This window comes from Trichomycterus rosablanca, chromosome 15 (genome assembly GCF_030014385.1).
Source record: "Trichomycterus rosablanca isolate fTriRos1 chromosome 15, fTriRos1.hap1, whole genome shotgun sequence".
Classification (NCBI taxonomy): Eukaryota; Metazoa; Chordata; class Actinopteri; order Siluriformes; family Trichomycteridae; genus Trichomycterus; species Trichomycterus rosablanca.
In genome coordinates, this window is record NC_086002.1 from 14889472 (window position 1) to 14904489 (window position 15018).

A 15018-nucleotide genomic window follows, 5' to 3' on the forward strand; every position below is an offset into this window, starting at 1 on the left:
TTGGCATTATACAGCACTTTTGCCTATGAATCAGTTGATTTCAGCCACACCTGTTAATAACTAGCAACTGAAATCATAATGTATTATAATATAAAATATACAGTACTGTATAATAATGATATGCTTTCAACATTGTGGCAACAGTTTTGGAAGGCTGTTTTCTGTTTCAGCACGATTGTTCCCCTGTGCACATAGTGAGGTCCATAATGAAAAGGACACAAATTACTACACCGATCAGCCATAACATTAAAACCACCTCCTTGTTTCTACACTCACTGTCCATTTTATCAGCTCCACTTACCATATAGAAGCACTTTGTAGTTCTACAATTACTGACTGTAGTCTATCTGTTTCTCTGCATGTTTTGTTAGCCTGCTTCACCCTGTTCTTCAATGGTCAGGACTCTCCCAGGACCACTACAGAGCAGGTATTATTTAGGTGGTGGATCATTCTCAGCACTGCAGTGACACTGACATGGTGGGGGTGTGTTAGTGTGTGTTGTGCTGGTATGAGTGGATAAGACACAGTAGCACTGATGGAGTTTTCAAACACCTCACTGTCACTGCTGGACTGAGAATAGTCCACCAACCAAAAATATATCCAGCCAACAGCGCCCCGTGGGCAGCAGCCTGTGACCACTGATGAAGGTCTAGAAGATGACCAACTCAAACAGCAGCAATAGATGAGCGATTGTCTATGACTTTACATCTTCAAGGTGGACCCGCTAGGTAGGAGTGTCTAATAGAGTGGACAGTGAGTGGACACGGTATTTAAAAACTCCAGCAGCACTGCTGTGTCTGATCCACCCATACCAGCACAACACACACTAACACACCACCACCATGTCAGTGTCACTGCAGTGCTGAGAATGATCCACCACACAAATATTACCCTGCCTATTGAGGAACAGGGTAAAAGCAGGCTAAAAAAGTATGCAAAGAAACAGTCAATAATTGTAGAACTACAAAGTGCTTTTATATGGTAAGTGGAGCTGATAAAATGGACAGTGAGTGTAGAAACAAGGAGGTGGTTTTAATGTTATGGCTCACCAGTGTAAATATTAATAGGAGGATTTGTTGTGATATAAATAATGTATGTGTCTGTGTGTGTAGTGGGACGCCAGTGGTTTGGGAACGGGATGTCAAAAACCTAATACTCGGGTGTCCACATACATTTGGCACGACATTGTACTTTTGTCCATCAGTCAGTTTTAACACCCGCTAGATGGCGGAAACCATGTTTGACTTTGTTAAATCCACAGTGGAAGAAGAAAGTGAATGGAGGGAGATTCAGCCGAGTTGTTTTATGCTGGTGAGCTGCAAGAGCTGATTTGTTGTTTTAAAAGCTTTATGAAATATTAATTTGGGGGTTATTAGAGGCTTTGTAAGGCTACAATCTTAACTAATGAAAATTTAACATTTTAACGGATGAAACAACAAATAATAGCAAGCTAGCTAGCTTCATGCTGCGCTGTAAACCAGATACTAACGTATTAAGTAGTATGTAAGAACGGCACACTGCGAAGGGTTTTGTTACTATTCTTACATACTAGGTAGTATGCGGTTTGGGACGCAGCCTTTTATCAGTAGTACTATAGTTGTTTACGTTTGTCTTTGTTTGTTAGCAAGCAAGATAACTACATTATTTTTAATAATTAGTTATACTGAATTATGGATGTAAATATGATAAATAGTTATGATGTATTCCTTTTATTGCCATAAACCGCTTTAAAACACGTCAAACAGGAGTTGTATTTAAGGTTGCAGGACTTCTGAAATGTCTGAGTGCCAGCTTGAAAAAAACAGGGTCGCGGTGTTCCGTGCACCTATGTGTGATGCATTTGAATTATATTGAACATCACGCTCACAGTGTATGGCTAAAAGTATTTGGACACCTGACCATTATATTGAGCATTAGGCCCACAGTGTATGGCTAAAAGTATTTGGACACCTGACCATTATATTGAGCATTAGGCCCACAGTTTATGGCTAAAAGTATTTGGACACCTGACCATTATATTGAGCATTAGGTCCACAGTGTATGGCTAAAAGTATTTGGACACCTGACCATTATATTGAGCATTAGGTCCACAGTGTATGGCTAAAAGTATTTGGACACCTGACCATTATATTGAGCATTAGGTCCACAGTGTATGGCTAAAAGTATTTGGACACCTGACCATTCACTTGTTGACATTTACATTTTCAACACTTAGCAGATGCTTTTATCCAAAGCAACTTACAGTACTGTCACAGTGTACAGCCTAAGCAAGTAAGGGTTAAGGGCCTTGCTCAAGGGCCCAACAGTGGCAACCTGGCAGTTGTGGTGTTTGAACCAGTGACCTTTTAATTACTAGTCCAGCACCTTAACTGCTAGGCTACAACTGACAACCCATCCCAAAAACAACAAGCTAACAAGGCTTTCCACAAGATTTTGAAGCGTGTCTGTGGGAGTTTGTGCCCATTTAGCAAATATGGTATGTGGTTCTTAATTGTATCAGTCTGTAGACTGCTGTTTTAAATGTTATTGTAAATATTCAGATAACGACTGCTGTGTATAAAGCCTAATAGTTATGTCAGACAGCTTAGTGGGTCTATGGGAATTTGTGCCCATTTGGTCAATAGAGCATTTGCGAGGTCAGGCATGGAATTCATCCCAGTGGTGTTCAGTGGGGTTGTAGTCAGAGCTCTGTACAAGTCACTGAGTTACTTCATATCAGACCTCGAATAGTGAAAAGGGACACAGTCAAGATGGTATAGAATATGGCCTTTCTTAACCTGAACTGTCGCCACAAAGTTGGGAGCATATCATTCATTTTATATCATTGTTTTTGTATATGTGTTAGCTAAGGGTGTGGCTAAAACACCTTAACCTAACGACTATAAGGGGGGGTCCAAATAGTTTTGGCCATATAGTTCAATAGCTGGTTGCTGCATTTTCTTTTACATACAGTTTAACGCAGGTCTCTTCTTTGCAGTAAAAAGATTACAATAATTTACCACCATGAGTGATCTAGAGGACGACACCACCATCTTCTCCACGCTGAAATCCTTCAAGAGTTTAATCGCTGGCCCGGATCGTTCCCTGCTGGAACCTGAGCCTGCGTATGGCAGAAGTGATCTACAGAAGCTTTATACCCAAAGAGTGGAGGTTAGTCTGATTTGCCCTGGTCAACTCTTTCTTTTACCTGGAATATAAGGTTGGCATAACCACAAGTGCAGTCTTATGCATAAGTTAGGACACAACTGGACAGATTCCATCTTTTGTTGCTTTTAAAAGCCAAAATAAGTCTTTGGCATCTCTGGAAAAAGCCAAACTGCCATACATTGGAATTGAAAGGTGCCCCCTTTCATGCTGCCCTCTTACATGCTTTCATGCTGTTCTTCAGTGGTCAGGACTCTCCCAGGACCACCACAGATTAGGTATTATTTGGGTGGTGGATCATTCTCAGCACTGCAGTGACACTGACATGGTGGTGGTGTGTTTGTATGTGTTGTGCTGGTACGAGTTGATCAGACACAGCAGTGCTAATGGAGTTTATAAACACCTCACTGTCACTGCTGGACTGAGAATAGTCCACCAACCAAAATATTCAGCCAACAGCGCCCCATGGGCAGCGTCCTGTGACCGATGATGAAGGTCTAGAACAGGGGTGGGGAACCTTTTACTTACTGAGGGCCAGATTAGTAATTACATATCTGGTCACGGGCCACAGACTACAATGACGCAACATACAGCCAAATAATATAGGCTTTATAAATACATGATGCTGATGGTATGTAGTGTTTATATTTGATTTCAGACTTACCTTATCATAATTTCAATGTGACGATTGTGAATGTTTGGTCTTGACCAGCTGTGGAATATCTGGGGGCAATGACGTCGTGGCAACACGCAACTGGTATGTGGCAACATAACTCGTATTTGTTATGTCTGTTGTCTCGTCTGAGGTTTAATTAATTGCATAAAGCCCAGACAATAAAATCTAGGAAACATATGGCGGGCCACATTTGATTGAGCGGGGGGGCCGTATACGGCCCACGGGCCGGAGGTTCCTCACCCCGGGTCTAGAAGATGACCAATTCAAACAGCAGCAATAGATGAGCGATTGTCTCTGACCCACTCATACCAGCACAACACACACTAACACACCACCACCATGTTAGTGTCACTGCAGTGCTGAGAATGATCCACCACCTAAATAATACCTGCTCTGTAGTGGTCCTGTGGGGGTCCTGACCATTGAAGAACAGAGTAAAAGCAGGCTAAAACAGTATGTAGAGAAACTACAGTCAGTAATTGTAGAACTTCAAAGTGCTTCTATATGGTAAGTGGAGCTGATAAAATGGACAGTGAGTGTAGAAACAAGGAGGTGGTTTTAATGTTATGGCTGATATTTAACACAGTAATATGACGTTTTGTCATGCAATGCCATCTAATGGCTTGAAGGTCACGTACATTCAACAGTGGTTTTACTTGTCCTACATAAATTGAGATTTTTCTGGATTTTTCTTTTCACACTCTGACAGTATGCTTCAGCCTTATGTCAAAAAGGTTTTAAAAGATCCTGATAGACTCGTGTTGAAGCTCATTAGTCCTGATTAATATACCTCGGTGCATTTCTAGAGCCGTATCAGGATATGCAAAGTCAGAAGCCACAATTAGAAAGTGCTTACTGTTCACTCCTGTCTTCACTTCACAGATGGAGGAGGCAGCCGAGCGGATCCGCTCCCATACCAGCCTTCTTCAGCTCACTCAGGAGAAACAGCAGATGGAACTCAGTCACAAAAGAGCTCGCATCGAGCTGGAGAAAGAAGCTCACAGCAGCTCCAGGGACTTGCAGGTGAATGGCAGTTGGTGAAATTCCATGCGTTAGCGTTTGCATTTTTGAAATTCCTTGAGGTCCCAGTGTTTTGATGACTTAATAGTCAATTTTTTGCTGCTCTTATCTTTTATTGGCTGGTTGCCGCTTGTGTTTAATGCACAGTACAACTTTTTTGGGGGTCTAAAGCACCAAAGCTGCTGGAACCCAATGTTTTTGTTAGGACTCAGTCAACAGATAGAAGTCCCTTTTGCTACTCAGGCACTCAGCCGGATTGGCCTGATGGTGGCGCTCTAGCACAGCGTCAAACTTCGAGATCTACTGTATATCTTCTACCCTGTATGACTGCTGATTGATTACTTGTCTCACACCCTACAAAATACCTTAACAATCTTATAGCTCCGCCCACTTTTCTCCCCAGGTACACAAATTTGGAATAAAAAAAAACTCAAGCACTATCAAAAACGTTAATATTTATTAAAAAATGCTCGAGTTTGTATACAGGGTCATTGCCAGGTGGCAATCAAAAAGTATGTGGAGCAAGCCAACCATAAAGCACACATGTGGTGTAACTGCAAGATGTGTTACGCAAACAAAGCTTGTTTGATTAACATCATTTTTAGCTTTGTGCTTCTGTGTCCTATCCTCCCCCAGGAATAATCCCATACTCGCATATTGGGCCACATTGGGCTAATTTGTGTTTGGACCCAGGAAATCGCCCCTCACGGCTTTGTTCTTTGTGCTGTCTCTCGATCTCGATCAATCTAGCGACCTCTGTCACTGTCCCATTTGTGTTTACAGACAGTTCTTTGTACAGATGGTTTTGTATGCCAAAGCTTCTCAGATATGCCTTTAAGTGACATTGTAAAAATCTATGATTTGCTTACTTAGATCAGTGAGGGATCTTAATACAACCCTAAATCAGAAAAAGTTGGGACAGTATGGAAAATGCAAATAAAATAAAAATGCAGTGTTCCTTACATTTACTTTGATTTTTATTTGATTGCAGACTGTTTGAACCCAAGATATTTCATGTTTTATCTGCTCAACTTCATTTAATTTATTACCTGCATTTCAGGTCTGCAACACATTCCAAATAAGTTGGGACGGGGACAATTTAGGGCTAGTAATGAGGTGAAAAAACTAAATAATGATGTGATTCTAAACAGGTGATTGTAATCATGGTTTGGTACAAAAGCAGCATCCAGGAAAGGCTGAGTCTTTGATGAGCAAAGATGATCAGAGGATCAACAAATTTATCAACAAATGTGTGAGAAAATTATTGAAAGATTGGAAGGGATTTGCTATTTCTCCCTCTACAGTGCATAATATCATTAAACGATTCAAGGAATCGGGAGGAATCTCAGTGCGTAAAGGCCAAGGGTGCAAGCTTAAGCTGATCTTCGTGATCGTCGATCCCTCCGGCAGCACTGCATCAAGAACCGCCACTCAACAATAGCTGATATAACCACATGGGTGAGGGATTACTCTGGCAAACCTTTGTCAAGCACTACAATACAGAGTTACATGCACAAATGCCACTTAAAACTTTACTGTGCAAAAAAGAAGCCTTATGTTAACCATGTCCAGAAGCGGCGTCGACTTCTCTGGACTCTCGGGCATCTAGGATGGCGAGGCAAGACAAGGCAGAAAAGTACATTGAGATCTTAGAGCAACATATGCTACCTTCAAGACGTCATCTTTTCCAGGGACGTCCATGCATTTTTCAATGCAATGACGGTGCAAAACCACATGCTGCACACATTACATGGCTGTGGAAGAAGAGTGTATGGGCACTGGACTGGCCTGCCTGCAGTCCTGACCTGTCCGCAATAGACAATATTGAAAGGAAAAATGCAACAACGATGACCCCGTACTGTTAGGACGTCTTAAGACGTGTTTGCAGGAAGAATGGGACAAAATAAAAGTTGAAACACTAAATCACTTGGTCTCCTCGGTGCCAAAAACGTCTTTTAAGTGTGGTGAAAAGGAATGGCAACATTACAAAGTGGTAAATGCTTTACTGTCGCAACTTTTTTTGGAATGTGTTGCAGGTCTAAAATGCAGGAATGGATGTTTATTAATAAATTAAATAAAGTTGAGCAGATAAAACATGAAATATCTCAGGTTCATCCTGTCTGCAATCAAATAAAAGTCAAAGTAAATGTAAGGAACACTGCATTTTTTATTATTTGCATTTTCCATGCTGTCCCAACTTTTTTCTGATTTGGGGTTGTAGGTGTAGTCAAAACAGCCCTATTTATATAGGCACAAAGAAGTCACGGGATTGGGTTAGTCATAATTACCAATAATAAAATGTGTGCAGATTTTGACCTATTTTCAAGTAAACCTTTAAAAGTTTTGGACGAAGAAGTACTTGTTTTAATCACTGTCACTAGAACAGTAGCAAACTATGTATGAGCAGTGTATGTAAACTTTTGAGCAATTTATAAGCATTGTAAACTGCACCTGATGAGCTCTTGTTGTCGCAGAGACAAATCAACCAAAAGCAGGACTTGCTGGCGAAGTTCAGGCGTCTAGAAGAAAAAGAGGAGCGAGCCAACCAAGCGCTGGCTGAACAGATGGAAACCAACAAGACCCTAAAACGAAGCCTTGAGGAACTCCACAAGCAAGCAAGCGAGAAGGACACCAAACTTTCAGAGTCTAACCAGGTACGCGAACCAAGAAGGAACATCATGACGTTCTTCATGAGCAATACTCTTCCTTGGAAATTCTTTCTGCATGTGTTTGCTATTTATTTTACACCACATGGACAAAAATATGTGGACATCACTCCTTATTATGTATTATTTCCTGTCAGCTTTTTGGCAACAGTTTGGGAGGATATGTTTAGAATGCCCTTATTTGTCATATATACAGATATACATGTACAGTACAATACAATTCTTTTTTTCCACAGCCCAGCTTGTGCCATTGTATGGCACCCCTGAAGAGGGTTGCTTGCAAGGGCAGTAGCTGCAGGGCAGAGCTGGGATTCGAACTCTCAACCTTTCAGTCCATAGCCCAAAGCTTTACCCACTAGGCTACCACTGTCCCTAGTATTATCACTTTTTGCTGTTCCAAGCCTATTAAAACATGCTTTAGCCAGTTGGGTATTGATGAACTCCAGCTGCCTGCACAAAGCCCACATCCATCCCACCATGCTGAACATCATTGGGATGAATTGGAACGTCGATAGCAAGCCTGATCTTCTCATCAGAGCTGACTCCATATTAATCCCCATGGTTTTGGAATAGGAGTCCACATATTTTTGGCTGTAAAGTCTGTGTTCGTGTTTGTCTTGTGTGTTAATTGTGTGTGTTGCCCCTCTTCCAAAGATGAACAGTGAACTAAAGGACGAGTTAAGAACTCTTAATCAGCAACTGCAGATCCAGGAGTCCAAATTTTCCACCCAGAATTTGGAGAAGCAGGCCTTAGAGGAACAGTTGGAGATGCAGCGCAAGTATGAATCTGTTGCACTGGTTGTGCGTGAGCATATTTATTTCTGCTCCCATTGCCATGTTTTTTAAATCTTCTTGTATTCCGTTTTCAGGAAGCATCAAGAGATCAACCAGAAGTATCAGAATCTACTGTCGTCTCAAATGTCCAATTCTGAGAGTGAGCTTAAGATAAAGGTATGTAGAACATCTTTTGGGTTCATGGTTCTCCTGATCATAAGCCTGTTGGTCACCCCATACCAACACCATGATCATTAAGGGCGCATACACATGAGAAGCAACAAAACCGCTTTTGCGCTGGCTGTGCCATTGTTTTCTATAAAGTGTGGCTGTGCTTTTTAGCTTGCCGCTTAGCTTGAGTGCACACTTTTGCCACGCTGGGCCGCTGACCTTTTTAAGGTCTTCCAATGAGACGAACTGTTTGGTATGACGTAGTAAAAGTGATCATACAGGGCCGCTCAGGTGGCGCAGCTGTAAAAACACATGCTGCAACCAGACTGGGATCTCGAATACATCGTAGGCTGAGCGGCCACATGCGGCCACATGAACAACGATTGGCCGGTTGTTTAGGTGGGCGGGACTAAGCCGGATATGGGTCTCTCTCTGTCAGACTGGTGCAATTACGACCTCTGCTGGCTGATTAGAGGCGCCTGCACAGAGATGGGGAAGGAGTGCTCTTAGGGTGTCTCTCTCCGTACACAACGCTAGGTGGCACAACACTCGTCAATGTGTGGGTGATAAGAGGCATGCAGCTTGCTGCCCATGTGTCGAAGGGAGCGTGGGTTAGCTTTGATCCCCTTGGTCAGAGCAGGGATCGGCATAGGCAGAGAGGAAGCACGATGCAATTGGGGGAGAAAAAGGGGAGAAAATGCTTAACATGAACAAAACTTTTTTTACTGCACCACTCAAGCGCTGAGCAAAACAGTGATCTTTGCCAAGGCTCACGGTTTTGATGCTTTTCATGTGAATGCGCTCTTAGGCTTTAGAGCCCCAATATTTCCCCAAAGGTGCTCAGTAAGAATGACATCAGGGCTCTTTACAGGCCACTGGAGATCATCAAACCATGTCTATAAGAATCTGACACAATTAGCCATGTTGGGAAGAGTGAGGGCAAAGGTGGCAGTTCAGCTTTTTTCTCCTACCGTCCAGTCAAGGTTTTGGCATGATCCTCGGTGCATGTTAGAACACTGAAGTCTGCTGGCTGGTAAAATAGGCTTGTTGCTTCAGATGTGCATCCTACTGTATTTTCCCAAAGGTGCTCAATGGGGATGACATCAGGGCTCTGTGCAGGCCACTGGAGATCGTCAAACCATAGCTGCGTCCGAAATCGCATACTTTCATACTGAACAGTACGTGAAAGCAGTACTCGAGAGTGTGTAGTGTGTCCGAATACGTAGTATTCATTAAACAGTACGCAGATAGTACACGGATGACCTACTGCATGGGCAGCCATTTTTGAGTATGCAAATACAGCACACTGCGGTCCGATCATCTATCTATATCTCTCTAGCTAACTAAAGCTTTAAAGGCGTTTCACCCCTTAATAACATTGAGTAGCTTTGTGGAGATCGACAGACAATTCATTTTGTCTGATTTTAAAATTGTTATAACTGTGGCGATGTGACATCATGCATCACGTGATGTTGGTAAGATGGCGGACGTAGTACGTCCACATTTGCGTACTGAAAGAGCTTACTGCTTTATCAGCTGAGCAGTGCGCACTGCCTTGAATTTAGTGTGTACTGTTTAAATATGCGATTTTGGAGGAAGCCCATGTTTTTATGAATCCTACAGGTTTCAGTTTCAGCAGTGCGTCCTGACCTGGCCGGGTGCTCTGCAGACACGATTGGCCATGTTTGGAAGAGTGAGGGCTAGGTGGCTTCCTACTGTCCAGTTGAGGCTCTGGCGTAAGCAGTGGAGGAATGCTTGGAGTACAGCGGGATCCTCTGTGCATGTTAGAATGCTTCTGGCTGGTGAAAACAAGGGCTTGATGGCTTCAGATATGTTGGGATGGCATGTGCTAATCTGTGGCCCTCAGGGGAGTGCAGTCAGGGACTTAAACATATCCAGATTATTAAAAATAATAATAATAAAACACAGATGTCTTTATGAATCTCACTCTGTGCTAATGCTATAACATAATGTTAAAACAGATAAAGAGCCTTTCCTAAAGATGGCCACAATTTGGAAACATGGAGGTTATATTACTGATTATCACCTGTTAGCTGTGGGTGTGGCTAAAACACCTACAGTGGGGAAAATAAGTATTGAACGCATCAACATTTTTCTCAGTAAATATATTTCTGATGGGGCTTTTGTCATGAAATTTATGACTATGAAATTCAGAATATATTCTCCCAGTATTTTATAGGCTTGTCCAAATGTTGTGCAGTGAACTTTAAACGAGCTTCAACATGCTTTTTCTTCAGTAATGGAGTCTTGCGCGGTGAGCGTGCATAGAGGCCATGGCGGTTGAGTGCATTGTACTTATTGTTTTCTTCGAAACAACTGCACTTGCTAATTCCAGGTCTTTCTGAAGCTCTCCGTGGGTGGTCCTTGGCTCTTGGACAACTCTTCTGATTTTTCTTTTGACTCCCCTGTCAGAAATCTTGCGAGGAGCACCTGGCTGTGGCCGGTTTATGGTGAAATTATGTTCTTTCCACTTCCGGATAATGGCCCCAACGATGCTCACTGGAACATTCAGAAGTTTAGAAATACGTCTGTAACCAATACCATCAGTATGTTTTGCAACAATAAGGTTGTAAAGGTCTTGAGAGAGCTCTTTGCTTTTACCCATCACGAGATGCTTCTTGTGTGACACCTTGGTAATAAGAAACCTTTTTGTAGGCCAACAATTAGGACTAAACCAGCTGATATTAATTTGCACTGATAGGGGCAGGATTGCTTTCTAAATACTGACAGATTTCAGCAGGTGTTTTAGCTTTCCATGCCTTTTTGCACCTCCTTTTCTTCATGTGTTTAATACTTTTTCCCTGTGTCATTCCATTTTATTACACATAACTTAATTTATGGACTTATTTGTTTAGATTTCTTTGTATGTGTGGATTACTTGGGTTGTTACTAACATATTGTGAAAATTTCATGTCAATAGCCCCATCAGAAATATATTTACTGAGAAAAATGTTAGTGTTCAATACTTATTTTCCCCGCTGTATATGGATGCATCCAAGATGGTTCTGGTTCTTTATTCAGGTACTCCAAGTGAGAGCCAAATCATACTTTTCTAATTCTGGTCCATAGTTTTAGCTTCCCTTAATAATCCTTAGCTCTCTGTATGCCAACTTTAACATATAGTCCTGCCAGTGGTTTCAGGGTCTGCCCCTTGGTCTTCATCAACAGTTTCAGGGTTCATCTTTGTGTGATGTCCAAACCTCAGGTTGTCACCAGAAGCTTAATGTTTCTAGTAGCAACACCCTAGCAGAACAGGTCTGAAGAAAAATTTTAAAGAGTAGACCTGCATGGAGGGTATGGATAAGATTAACTGTACTTTTGCTGGGATAGGGTTACTGGAGCTCACTTGTTGACTGGGTCACCCACACAACCCAACATGGAACCATCCTGTAAGCTCACAACTTGCTAAATGAATTTTAGGGTAAGGGTGCGAGGCAGCAGGCATGAGTGTGTGTTTAACAGCCTTTATTCTTCTGGGAAGTCTTTTTAGATGATGTGGGAATTTGTGCCAGTTCACTCACTAGAGGATTTGTGAGTTCGACATTTGTATGCATCTCAAACCTGTTAACCTGTTTATTGGGGTTAAGGTCAGGGTTCTGAGCAGGCCACTGGACGTCCTCCACACCAAACTAATCAAACCATGTCTTCATGGACCTCTTGTGACCAGAAAAGGGCCCATCCCAAGCAGTTGCCATGAGCTGGAAGCAATTCATTTTGTGATGTATTTTATTCTCTTTGTGCAGGAACTGAAGCGGCGTTTGGCACTACAGGAGCAGGACTCTGTCATTGTGAAGAATATGAAGACAGAAGTAGCCAGACTGCCTGAGCTGGAGAAGGAAAATAAACGACTACAGGAGGAAAATACATACCTTAGGTACACAAACGTCATCCTGAAAGATACAACAGGCCTCACATTTACGATGTTATTATTATATTAATCATATTACATTAATATAATCTATAAAAAATATAATTTGTAATATATAATAAAGAAAATTATTATTATTGACAAACCTCACTTTCATTAAAGTTGGGACAGTATGGGTGTGTTCGAAAACCTAGTGAGCTCTCTACATAGACAGCATTTTACATCATCATGTGCGCGCTCCTGAGAAGTAGGTTGTTCGAAATCCTAGATGCCTTAATATGCTCACTACTAAGGTATCTTAAAATTTCAATGGTATTTTGCCTGTAGAACGAGTGAGCATCTGATGCTGCCTTAGTGGCAAAGGCAATCCCAGCATTCAATGCGGCACGACTTTTCTCACAACAAATATGGTGGACGATGCTGGGCAACAAACATAAATTATCATTGATGTTTAATTTGTGTAAACGTGTACAAGTGTATTTATTATAACTTGTCAGGGACAGTTTAACCGTTTTTGGTACACGGTGGAATATGTTATTTGACATGCTAGCGCGTTGTGCCACCTCATCCCATTGCTTTGAATGGCATGATGCTAACTGTGTTAGCTTAGTAAGCGAAACCCGATGTTATCGCTGTCTAAGTCGTGCGTTTGAATAACCTGACTTATAAGTCCATGACTTATTATAATCCTCTTTACTGAGGCAGCTGCCTATGTAGGCATTAAGAGAGCAAGGTAGCTCCCTAGGTTTTCAAACACACCCTATCTGTAAGCAAATAAAAACAAACATTTGACCTGGATTTAACATTTAACAAAAAAAATCCCAAATCTATTTAATGCTTTATGCTATCAATGTTGAAATATGCATTTACTCTAAAATTGATGCCTGCAAGTCATTAAAAATCTACGGATGGGGCAATTTAGGAGGTCTAGTTAATGTATGAGATATAAGGCTTGCTACAACAAAACAAAGTTCATCAACAAGCAATTGCAAAAATTTTAGATATTTTACCCACTACAGTGCATAATATTATCAACAGATTTTAAAATATTTAGGCAATCTGCTGAATTCTATGTGCACAAAGGACAAGGCCCTGATACTAAATGTCTTTTTTTAGCGTCCACTGCATTAAAACCAGCATGTGTCTGTGATGGCTATTACCACTGGCTTGGGAATACAGTATGCACTGGTTGCCACTAAGAAACACTGTTTGCCTCAAAGCGAAAGCCATATGTCAATGATATTGACATGAAAATACTACACATTGTGATTAAGTTCAAAAGACAAGGTCTTTTATGGTACAGGGTTAAATAATTACCCATGGCATGGCCAAACGTTACATCTGTGGGGGCAGCATTACTGCTAAACAATATTTTCATATATTGGCGCAACATTATATCATCTGGATGACAATATTCACACAATTGCAAGCCACATCTTACACATTATAACTAGAGATGCATGAGTACCGATACTGGTATCGGATATTTGCCCGATACCGCGCTCATTAACTTGTACTCGCAAACGAGGCTCCGATACTAAACATCCGATACCGTGTGCCTAGTGCACGTTGCTGCGTTATGCCTGGTTCACACTACACAATTTTTGCCCTGATTTTCGCTCGGCGACTGGTCGGCGCTAGATTTGCCGGCTCGGGAGCAACTCGGCGTTCGCTCGGCGATCAAACCTCGGCTCTCGATCGCTAAGTGTGAACTATCCAACAACTCGATCCGACCGGCTCACCGAGCGCTCGAGTTTTCTAGCACGGCAGATATCTGATCTCAGATGTGCGACTGGGAATGAGTGACATGTCGAACCAATGAGCCAATGAGAACGCAGGATACGGTGTGAGGGGAAACGCAGGAGAGGAGTGTAAACAGGTGGGACAGGGGGATAATATAGTTTATATCAGAATACACCGGCACACACACACGTTTTACAGTATTTCTGACCTGATCGTTCTCTACAAAACATAACAACAAAACACCAACATTGCAAAAATATTTATTAACCTCCCACTCACTACAGAACAATCCATGCTATTCGTGTTGCCAAATCCACTCAGATTCATTTATTTTTCCTCCTTGATTTCATCATGTCAGCGCACAAACACTTTGATCACTTGCTACTTGTTGACGTGCATTTTTGGACGTGGTATCATTAAACTTCTTGTCACTTCTCACGTGTGTTTTTGTTTAAAAAAAAAAAAAACGGTATTCTAAATAGGTATCGGTATCGGCAAGTACAAAAATACATGTACTTGTACTCCGTTGGGAAGAAATGGTATCGATGCATCCCTAATTATAACAGCATGGTTGTGTAAACAGAGAGTGCAGGAACTAGTCTGGCCTGCCTGCAGTCCAGATCTGTCTTTGGCTGAAATGTAGGCTTGTTTGCTGAGTCAGTGTTGAGGAGTTTAATAGGCCTACACATACCTGAACACCTTTGGAATAAATTAGAACACTGATTGCGAGTCAGGCCTTTACGTCCAACATAAAAATGCTCTTTTGCCAAAATGTGCACAACGTCTTGCACTAGGCTTTCCAATAACAATGTCAGGCTGAGGAGGCAAGTCCAGGTAAAACCTTATGGTATCGAAAAGGGTTCAACATGCTCATAGTCAGGTGTCCACATACTTTTGGTACTATAATATAAGTACAGTAGTGTTCTCTCTGTGTC

General features: G+C 41.8%; 1 protein-coding gene across 1 annotated transcript in view; it reads left to right on the plus strand.

Annotated features, from left to right (window-relative positions):
- The first annotated feature begins 1278 nt into the window (after positions 1-1278).
- The window catches only part of mad1l1 (mitotic arrest deficient 1 like 1), an 86016-nt gene continuing 72276 nt past the window's right edge, over positions 1279-15018 (plus strand). Inside the window, exons 1-7 of the mRNA XM_063009818.1 lie at positions 1279-1311; positions 2978-3150; positions 4703-4843; positions 7315-7494; positions 8161-8285; positions 8376-8457; positions 12216-12346. Coding sequence (XP_062865888.1) covers positions 3004-3150; positions 4703-4843; positions 7315-7494; positions 8161-8285; positions 8376-8457; positions 12216-12346 — 806 coding nt within the window. The 5' untranslated portion in view covers positions 1279-1311; positions 2978-3003. The remainder of the gene's footprint in view (positions 1312-2977; positions 3151-4702; positions 4844-7314; positions 7495-8160; positions 8286-8375; positions 8458-12215; positions 12347-15018) is intronic.